We start from the raw sequence: 10,673 nt of genomic DNA, 5'->3' as shown, positions 1-10,673 counted from the left end.
CTCTCCCCACCCAAACCCCGCCCCCTCCTCTCCCGCATGCGCACTACCACCTCCGCCCGAGGTGTGCCCCTCCCTTCCGGAAGCAGCACCCCCCCACACTTCCCCTTCACCCAATCAGCGCCAGGCATGGGCGGGGCCAAGGCGGGTTGGGGGCGTGGCGGGAAAGGGATGCGGGCGGCGCGCCCCTCCCTCCCCCCCAGCGCGCGGGAAGCCGGCGGCGGCGGCGGCGGCGGCGCATGCGCAGAGGCGGGGGCGGGCCGGGGCGCGGCGCGCATGCGCAGTGGCGGCGGCGGCAGGGGGCAGCGAGGCGGCGCGCGGCGCCCGGTCCCTGAGGCGGCGGCGGCGGCGGGGAGGGGAAGGGAAGGGAAGGGAAGGGAAGGGAGGGGACGGAGCCGGGAACCGGGAACCGGGAGCCGGAGCCGGGCTGAGAGCGGCGCGGAGCCGCCCACAGGTAACCGGAGGCGGCCCCGCGGGCGGGACGCGCCGCTCCGAGCCCCGCCGGGGTCCATGAGCTGAGGCGCCCGGCGGGCCCCCCCCCCCCCTCCCCCCCTCACCTCACCTCACCTCACCTCACACCCACCGTGAGGCGAGGCCCGGCCCCGTGAGGCGAGGCCCGGTGAGGCAAGGCGAGGCCCGGCGGGGCCCTGCCCGCAGCCCCGGCCCCGCTGTCCCCTCCTGCTGCTGCCGCCGCCGTCGCCGCCGCCGCCTCATGCTCGGCCGGCGCTGAGCCCCGCCCGGCCCCGCTGCGCTCCCCTCCAGCTCCCCCCCCCCCCCCCTTCAGCAGGCGCCGGGCCCTTGGATGCCGCCGGGATGGGCAAGGTGCTGTCCAAGATCTTCGGCAACAAGGAGATGCGGATCCTGATGCTGGGGCTGGACGCGGCCGGCAAGACCACCATCCTGTACAAACTGAAGCTGGGCCAGTCGGTCACCACCATCCCCACCGTGGGCTTCAACGTGGAGACGGTCACGTACAAAAACGTCAAGTTCAACGTGTGGGACGTCGGCGGCCAGGATAAGATCCGGCCGCTCTGGAGGCACTACTACACGGGCACGCAGGGGCTGATCTTCGTGGTGGACTGCGCCGATCGCGACCGCATCGACGAGGCCCGCCAGGAGCTGCACCGCATCATCAACGACAGGGAGATGCGGGACGCCATCATCCTCATCTTCGCCAACAAGCAGGACCTGCCCGATGCCATGAAACCCCACGAAATCCAGGAGAAACTGGGCCTGACCCGGATCAGGGATAGGAATTGGTACGTGCAGCCCTCCTGTGCTACTACAGGGGACGGACTCTACGAAGGGCTGACATGGTTAACGTCCAATTATAAATCCTAATGAGAGAGTAACTATTTAGTCTACAAAGAATTAAAAGAGAAAAAAAAAAAAATAACCCACGTGGCTTTCCGGAAGAATGATTCTCTACTGAAAAGTAAAACAAAAGCATCCATAGGATTATGATCACCTTTCTCCAGTTACCACCCTTTCCTTCCTTCTCCACACTTGACTGGATTCCTGTTTTAACTCTTCTCGCTTGGCGTTAGGATGCTCTAATCTCCGAATGTGACACGAACGCGAGCACTAGATGCTATGGCAGACTTCCAGCAAACAGGCGAAAGACACATTGTAGACTTGCTAAGTAACTTTTTTTTTGTTTTTTTGTTTTGTTTTTTGTTTTGTTTTGTTTTTTCCTCTTGATAGCCACTAAGATGGTTTGATTATTTTGGGGGACGGTTGGGGGAGGGGTACCATTTTCAGCGTATGCTTTCTGGTTCTACTTTTTTTTTTGATTATATATATATATTTTTTTCCCTCTTCTATCACTTGCTGTAGATTGCTACTTTTTTGCATTCATGCGGAATATGTTGCTAGGTCTCCTTCATCTAGTAAACTGAAAATTATTGCTTAAAATCAAACCGCCGTCTGTCTTTTTATATTAAGGACTTTTTTTTTTAAAAAAAAGTTCTGTTAATCTGTAACCGAATAGTGACTCTTGGTCTGGCTTCATATCTCAGACTAATAACGAAACGAATTCCTGCCGAGCGTGGCAGATAGTGAGAATACCATTGTAACATGTTCAAAGTGCATATCAGGCATCATGTTAACTAGGTAATGTAAGAGCTGCTTTGAAATGTCAGCTGTGAAGTTCTGAACCATACATCATGCATGAGAAGGGATGCAAATAAGTTCCCCATACCACATAGCAACCATATAGCAAATAAGCCGTGAATGATGGGAGAGTTCCAGGGTCTGCACCGTTGGGTTTCTCTCTTGCATTGCGAACTCGGGGATGTGTAGTTGCAGTTTTTACTGCCCGGGCCAGTCTCCGGTTCAGTGCAAGACAGGTTCCTTCCAGAAAAAGGCAGCAAGAACGCGCAGGCACTGCACCGAGTTTGACTTTAAATCGCAGGCGTTCAGGTAAAAATCTGGCGCCGACCTGCCTGCCTTGGGGAAAAGACAAGTTTTGTTTTACGGCGCCTCAGTCTGGAGAGGGTTTCCCATGTGTGGTGGGGTGAGGAGCGCCCCGATTGCCCGCTTTTAGGCTGCCCAAGGGGCCGGCGCAGCGCCGAGCTTCCCCTGAGCTCCGAAGTTCTGCCATCGCCTTGCCATTTTGAGGAAATGGCTCGCCGGGGTGGCTCCCCCAGACGAGGCTGAGCTGGTACAGACAGGGGCAGCCTTCGCCAGCTGTCCCCGCGGCGAGTTGTTGCTGAAGTCCTGCAGGAAGGGAACTCCGTTGGGTGGCTGAGGCCCATTGAGGAACTGCTAATGAGAGCGGGGAGGAGAGAGGGAGAATACGACTATGAATGTAAACTTCCACAAGTAGTTCTTAAAGGGCGAGCGGCTCGCTGGCCCTGTCACAGTGTGCAGGTGTGGCTGGCGAAAAAAAACCCCACCCAGAACCAGTATTAGCCTAAAATCTCCACCGAGTATTAACGCTGGGTGCAAAAAAACAGTCAAAGCAGCTGGTTCTCATTCAGCCTTAAGGATTATCTTCAGTTTTCCTCAAGGAGTTAAACTCGATTGGGGAATTCTAGGAATGTATGCTACAAAACCAGAAGAAAATGGCTTTTTTTTGTTGTTTTTTTTTTTTCTTTCTTTCTTTTTCCAAGGATCTGAGTTTTACATGAGATCGGGGGCATTACACTACATTTCCGCAGTGTTGACTCTGCATGCAAAGCGTGTTGTATATGGAGCTCTTACCAAAGATGAAGGGGAAGATTAAAAAAAAAAAAATAATATGAGTTCACCTCTGAAATTGAGCGCTTGGGACCGCTTCAAAGTTATTTGGGAACGTGGTTCCAGGCGGCGGATCTTTTTGGGGTTGCAAATGGGCCGGGATGGGTTCGTGGTGCTGGAAGATAGAGCACTGATGGGCCGAGGGGAGCCCGCAGAAGTAAGCGGGGCGTAAAATAACTCCTAGCTCTCAGTTCTGAAGCAGAGGAGGTGAGACTTGCCTTCTGCTCGAGTCTTCTTGCCGTTGGGATGTCACTGCTCTATTTTCTGGCTCTTTACAAGCGCAAGGGTTTATTTTTTTTTTCCTTCTGTCGATGTAACTTAACGGTGTGGTGGTATAAAGCCTAAAAATACACGAATGTGGTTACTGTTTTCTTCTGGAGCAGAAATAAAATAGCCAAGCACAAAGTAAATGCCTAAACTGGAAAACTTGAAGCTCTATTCATGGTTCTTGAACTTTCTTAAGCCTCTTCTCAGTCAAAATGAAAATTTCAATGACTTCACTTTCCGTCTGAGTTGATTTACTGTGTGTTCTCTTCCAGCGCCGGGGCAGACTTCTTCGCTAGCCTTCCATTGAGTTGCAGTCACGATTTTGTATTTCCTTAGCAGCTTTGTTACTTTAGATATTCTGTTTTTTGTAGGTGAGAAGGAAACTGATTATGCTTCTGATTTTTTTTTTTTTTTTTTTTAAATGTCTTTTTTTTTGGGGGGGGGGGGGGGAGGGGGAGAAAAAGTTACTGAAGCGTGGCGGAGACTTCAAAACTAAATGGCCATTGCTACCGAACACAACGCAGCGGTTTCACTTTCAAAATCTCCTTTCTAGCTTAGAGCTGAACCTCACCATGAACTGGTGGCGAGCAGGCAGCGAACGCAGCCTGCGGGAGGAAGGGGCAAATCTGTCAGCAAGCCGGTGATTTAAGAACTGATCTGAAGTTCAAGCGCATCAATCTGTGTTCATGTGAATTTATGGAGTAAGTTTTGAATGGCGTTAATCGTGTCTGATCAGTGAATGAGTTTGTAGACTGTGATCTCCCTGACAAGTAAACAGGAATTTTGTGTTCTCAATATGGCTGTAGTGTTGGTAAAGAACTAATAAGCAGAAAATAAAGCAATTATACAGCGGAGCTCTCCTGGTATCTTGCTTACGTTGAATTTTGAGAGAAACAGAAAGGGGCAATATGGTACCGGAGCGGTGCCTTGTGCCGGCATAAAGGGGCCTCTGTTCTGTGCTTCACAGCCCGGCTGCAGATCCTCTGGGGCTCCGATTAGCGACTCTTATAAATGGCGAGGAAGATGCTTTCGTACCCCCGCTGGAAGCCAGAAATCTTGCTGGCCAACTTCGCTGTCGGGTTTGTTCTGGGGCGGTGCAGCCCTGCGGGAGGGCACGGCATAAAAACCACCCGGAGGGTTTTTAGGGCAGCGTAGGGAACGCGGAAGTGGATGGATGGATGGATTGGGGGAGTGGAAAGGGAGCAAAAAATGGGAGCGAGCCCCACAAGGCCTCGGGCAGGTGCAGCGGGGACGGCGTGGGGATCGGGGCAGCGGGATGGGGTGCACACGGTGGGCTTCCAGCACCCCGCTGCACAGCGTGGGGATGCTGGCGCTGTATTGGGGTTGCAAAACCTTTGGGAAGCAGCAGGAAATCACCAGGTTGGGCTGTGCAGGGGTACCCGGCGGCTGTGAGCCTCAACCGAGCCTTCCTGCTGGGGCTGGGCCCCGGCTGCCTGCACGCCAGCTCAGGGTGTGGCTGTGTAAATGAACCCACTCCGGTTTCATTCAGCCTCTTCGGGGCCGTGAAGCCGCCCCTCTCGCCGCAGCACCTCCTCATTTCTCCCCGTGTCAGCGCCTCGCCGTGACTCACTGCGGGGCTCCGGCCACGGGGCTCGTGGGGAAGGGGTGGAAAAAATGCACCTGCCCTCCCTGGTTGGAAATTAACTCTTCTAACACAACCTGGGCGTGTAACGATCCCCCCCCCAAGGAGCGACATTCAGCTTTTAAGAGCAAGCTGTGTTCCCAAAACGGGCCAAAAGGCGGGCGAGCGGTGCTGGGTGCGGTGTCCTTGGTTTTGGGAAGGGGCAGCATGCAGGGAGGGGAGCCTGCCCTATGTCAATTTGTATTGTTAAAGCACTCAGGGCTTTGGGGTTTGTGCTTGTCCTGGGTCTGCTCCCAGTGCCCGTCCAGCTCAACCTCGAACCACACCAGCTTCAGCACCAAAAAGTTTCGGAGCCGTGCCCACTGCCGGGGCTTGAGGCTCGCTTTCAGAAGCTGGAGCACCACGAAGAGCGGCGTCATTTTCGCCCTGCCTTCGGTTTTGAAGGGGAAATGGCTGAGTCAGAGCCCCGTGGCGCTGGCGGGGAGGGTTTGCTCTCTCCGCCCGCGGCTGGGTGCAGGCGGGACGTGCCCCGTGCTGCCCGGGAAGCCGCCGCGCTTGCCCAAGAACAGGTACCTCTGCCCTCCTGCAAAAAGAAAAAAAAAAAAAAGGCTGAAAGAAAAGCAAAGTGTGAGTCAGCTGCCGGGTGCTGCAGCCACACAGCCCGGCCAGGGTTCGAGTCTCAGCCCTCTGCTCCTCCTCGCCAGGGAGGTTTCCCCTTCCCCGGCTGCCCGGTGTGCTACGGCTGGTGGGACGGCGCCCGGGAAATAAAACAGAAATAAAGTAGGGTTTGATGGGTGTCTCTTTTGGAAGAGAAGGAAATTGGTGAGGTTTTAAACACTTTTTCTTTTTTTTTTCCTTAGTTTGGATGGGGGATCCTTGCCCCTGGGGGTGCCACCAGCGGGTCCAGGCTCAGCCAGAGGCCATTTGTGCCCCCGCTGCCCCTCGCCGAGAGCCGGCTGCAGAGCAAGAGCTGAGCTGTGGCTCTGCCAGCCCCATTTATAGGCCTGCTCCCTCCTCGTGCTGCTCAGATCTGCCATTTTTACCCCAAGGAGCTTTCCACGTGTTCCCCTTTTCCTGCTGCAGGCAGGGGGATGCTGGCGAGCGGGCGCTCCCCCGGTGGCTGGCAACTTTCAGCTGCCGCCTCGCAGCGGGCTGGGCTGCGCTCGCAGTTATCCCATTAGCTTAACATCTGCCAGAACGCCCTTTCCCCACGGGGGCTGGATTAGTTTGGAGCCGGCCCAGCTCTCCTGGAAGCTTTTCCTATCACGTACTTGCGGCTTTCAATCCGCTGCCCGAACTGGGACCGAACCCAGCGCCCGGCCAGCGCCGCGTGCTCGCGCCGGGGAGCTCGAACTCCAACCCGCAAACAAAGCCACGGCTTGGCTCTGCCTCCCCCCCGCCGAAGCAGGCCTGGTTCGTTAAGTTTTCAGATTACTGCGTTTAGCTGGTCACCCCGCAGCCCGTGCTTCGTGTCCTTAGCTCTGTTTTCGCCCTGCAGAGCCCTCCTGGCTGCGGCACCGAAAATAAAAGGTCTGGAGGGGGGAGCGAGGGGCAGCGGCCGGGGAAACACCGCCGCCGTGCTGGGTTTCTCCTTGCTGCCCGGTGCAGAGCTTTGGGAAAGCCTTCCCCAGCACCTGCTGGCTGCGAGAGTGGCCGAGAGCAGAAGAAAAGCTGCTGGCAGTGGGAGCAGCACCGAGCCACAGCCATCGAGCGCGCCCCGCGCGGCTCCTCCAGCCCCGGGCCCTGCAGCCCTCACCCCTCAGCATCCCGAGGGGCTTCTTTCCCTTCACCAAAGGTGAAGCTGCTCCCTTAGAGAAGCAAAACTGCCCAGCTTTCCTCTCCGCCGTGGCCCTTATTCCTGCTTTCCTTGATGACAACCTCCCTGAAGCTTTCCCAGCTTGTGTGTGCGTGGCTCTCCCCACCCCAAATCTCCAGGGCACGGCCCGAAAGCCGCTGCTCCCATGCCGTGCCTCCTCGTCCTCCTGCTTCCCGGTGTGTCGTGGGGATGCCCCACTCCCTGTCCCCTCGTCCCACACTCGGGAAGGGCTCCCAGCAGCCAAACTGGTTCCTCCTGGGGCGCTGGCACCGGCCCCATGGATTAACTGGTTCCACCCGGCGGTGCCAGCTCCTGGCAGCCCCGTGCTTCTTCCCGGCCCTCCGACAACCCGGAGCTTCCCAGCATTTTGATTTCTTTTTTTTTTTTCTTCCTGAACTGACAGCTCCCGCAGCTTATTCCTCGTTTGGCTTGCTAATGAGCCGGGTGCTGCTTAACGAAGGGGCCCGGAGGATGGTGCTGCTGATTCCCTGCGTCTGCAAAAGGGGCTCAGGGCAAGCGGGCACCCCCAGGGACTACGGCTAAAAAGAAGATGCCGGTGCCGGCGTTGCATCCGTGGAAGCATTTAACATCTCCCGGCTCCCCTGCAGCCCTTTCTTGCCAAAACTGCAGCACCCAAGCTTCGGGAGGGCTGTGTGGGTACGCGCCGGGCGGCTCCCAAACCTGCAGTTCAGGCTGGGGCACTCGCAGATGACAGATAGGGAGGGCGAGGTGAGTAATGAGGCACATCCTGCTGCGCCCTCCTGGGAGGCAGCGATGGCTCAACGCCCCGCTGCTGCCTGCGCCCTTGCCAGGTGGAGGATCTGGGCGAGGGGAGGCGGCCCCGCCGGCCCCACCACCCGGCTTTGCTTTTCTTTTGCCTGCAGGTGTGGGAGGAAAGGAGGAAAGGACCAAAGCTCAGGGCTTGGGGTGGTGCTGGGCGGGCAGGGAGCGGAGCCCAGCGGGTGAGGGAGGCTCCCCAGAGGGAGGCCGAGCGGTGCCCGGGGGCTGCTCCCTTCCCTCCCTGTGCTCAGAGGGGCTGTCGGGTTCCCATCCTCTCCCAGCTCTCAGGGCATGGCAGGGCTGTTCCCCAAACCCGTTCCCCCTTTTTGGGAACAGAGCCGAAAACAGGTGCTGCTGCAGCACCGAGCACCCGACCACCCCGCTGCGGCACCGTTTGGGGGTGAAGCTGTTTCAGCACAGAAACCCAGCACGATGGAGGGGCTGAGCACACCCATCCCATCCCAGTGCCCCCAGTGCCAAACACCCGGGTCCTGAGCAGCCTCAGGTCCTGCCTTTTGGCACGGGGACACTCGGAGCCCAACGCCACGGGGCTGGTGTGCACAAAACCCTCTTGCTCCCCCCCCCGCCCCCTTCTCCAGCTAGGCCTTTCCAACCACGCGTCCCTCGGCGGTTCCTCTTTTAGCACCACTTCTCCAAAAAAATAAAAAAATAATAAAAAAAAAGTCGACTGCAGCTTTTCTGGAGGCTGATTAACGCAGAGCTTCTCCGTGGACTCTCTCCCCACTCCGGCTCCTGGGCTGAATTCAATCTTTTCCGGTCTGAGCGCATGGCCAAAGAATGCGTGTGCACGTACAGCGTGTGTCTGGAGTCAGTTAAATGCCAGCACTGAGGCTTTCGGAGCCGTGCAGAGGAAAAGGCGATGCCCAAGCTGCTGCTTCATCGTCTCCTTTTGTTTTTGTTTTTTTTTTTGGGAGGTGGCAGCGGCCGCGCTCGCTCGTGGGCGAGGAGTTTTCGCCATCCCGAAGAGGAGCCGAGCGCCCGACCTCAGCCCCTGCCCCTGCTGCCGGTGCGTGGCGGCGCTTCCTGCTCGCCACGCTCCATAAAACCTTTGCCAACTGGAACAGAAACGTTCAATCCGGGCGGCTGGGAAGGCAACGCTGGCTAATAAATAAGCAGGGCTGAAAAAAAAAACCAAACCCGAGCCAGTGTCGCTGGCGAGCGTGGCGTTCGGGGAGCCCTGCACGAGACTGAGGGAGGGCGATGGCGATCATTAACACAGCAATTAATGCCAGCCATGGAGCATGCGAGGAAATCCAGGGCTGGCATCGCTGCCATTTAAAGGCTCAAAGCCTTTAAATGTGGAGCTAAACCCGAGATAAATCTGGCTGGGTGACCCCCATCCCTCGTGTCCTGCACATCCAGTTACTGCCTCCAGCCACCGGAGCCCAAAACGTGCCGTGGGTACAGCCTCCAGGACAGCACAATGCACAAAAATAGGTGTTTTCCCCCAGAAAAATCCCTCCCCTTTGCCCCATGCCTCTCGTGCCAGCCCTGGCACGGCGCCGGCTGGGTTCAAATCTCGGCTCTGCCAAAGCAGAGCCTTTACACCCGCGGCCGTGCTCGCTCGGCCCCGTTACTCGTTAACCAGAAAGCCAATATTGACCCACGGCCCGCACCCCAGCGCCACTTTTCCTCCTTGGGAAAGCTCCGGAGGGGACAGCGATGGATGCATGGTCCTAGGTTGGGAAAGCTCCGGAGGGGACAGCGATGGATGCATGGTCCTAGGGATCACTGCAGGCTGCACATCCTTGGGCATTTCGGCTTTTATCCCCCCGGGGACAGCGTGGCAGGGGCAGGACGGGGACAGCAGCACCCAACCCGTGCCCCTCGTCGCATCCAGGGCACACCCGCACGCGGGGCTGGCCTCGGGGACACCCAAATGTGGCTGATTTTTTCCCTCAGCTGCCTCTCCTGGAAGGGAAATCGCTCGGCCGTGCTTTTCTCATCAAGCCCCGTCACATTTTCCAGCCAGAAGCTCGGGGCCGTACATCGGGAGTTTTCCTCTCCCTCAGGGCAAAACGAAAGCGAGCTAGGCCGAGGCCTGCGCTGAGCGGCTCGGCCACGGCCCCGGCACCACCGGGGTGGGTTTTTGGGGATGTTTTTAGCCAAAAAAAATGTGATTCTGTGATTCTGTGAAAAAAGTGGCTCCCGAGGTGCAGCCGTCGTGAGGGGGGGGGGGGTTCAGGCAGCCCCGGCCTGCCCTAGGCCGGCGCTTTGCACAGGCAGCTCACGGGTTGCTGGTGAAGGATGTGACCTAATTAAGGCTCAGCTCCTTTCAATATGATTTTCATAGTCACACGGCTTGTTTTTTTTTTTTTTTTTTTTTTTTCCCCCCACCCCGTGTGACCAGACGGCCCGGCCGGGCCTCCCGGGAGGTTTTGAGCAGGGAAGATGGAAAAAGGGGAAAAAGTCTGGGGTCAGCTGTGGGGTGCGGGGGCTGCGCAGCCCCCTCCTGCCCCCAGGTACCACTGATGGCTTCTGGGGGTTTTCACCCCAAAAAAATCGTGGTTCCCAGGCTGGCAGCAGCCTCAGCCATGCCACTGAGCCCCGGTCTCAGCTTGGTGTCAAAATTCCCTGGGAAATTTTGGCTTTTCCCCCAAATCAAGAGATGAAACTCCCCATGGACACCCCCCCAGGAGATTGGGAACAAGAAAATGGCCTAAAAGCACCGGCACGTGCTGTGCTGCCTGAAACCGGGTTCGTGTTGGGGATGTTTGCTTCTTAAGGGGGATTCTTTGATTCTTTAATGAATGTTTTTGATGCTTAGGGCCCGAAAGCGGGGTTCTCATCTCCTCCCGGCTGCGGGGGGCACGGCACCACCCCGGGCTGATTTTTTCCCCCAGGTTTCTCCCTCGTGGTGCAGGATGGAGCTGTCCCCGCACCGGTGCTTGGCTCAACCCCTTCCCACGAGGAAACCCGCCGAGCAATTTGGCTAAAAATGAGACGAAT

The 10,673-nt window shown here is 57.3% G+C and overlaps 1 protein-coding gene across 1 annotated transcript; it reads left to right on the top strand.

The window, feature by feature from the left end:
• Window positions 1-373: 373 nt before the first annotated feature.
• Window positions 374-3,915, top strand: ARF6 (ARF GTPase 6). Its single transcript, XM_084288272.1, has 2 exons — window positions 374-451; window positions 782-3,915. Exon 2 carries the CDS (start codon window positions 811-813, stop codon window positions 1,336-1,338), a length of 528 nt encoding a protein of 175 aa, XP_084144398.1. The 5' UTR covers window positions 374-451; window positions 782-810; the 3' UTR covers window positions 1,339-3,915.
• Window positions 3,916-10,673: the final 6,758 nt, after the last annotated feature.

The sequence above is a fragment of the Netta rufina genome (genome assembly GCF_964035555.1).
Source record: "Netta rufina genome assembly, chromosome: 5".
Taxonomy (NCBI): domain Eukaryota; kingdom Metazoa; phylum Chordata; class Aves; order Anseriformes; family Anatidae; genus Netta; species Netta rufina.
The sequence above is the reverse complement of the archived record's forward strand: the minus strand, read 5'-3'. Positions and strand labels throughout refer to the sequence as shown.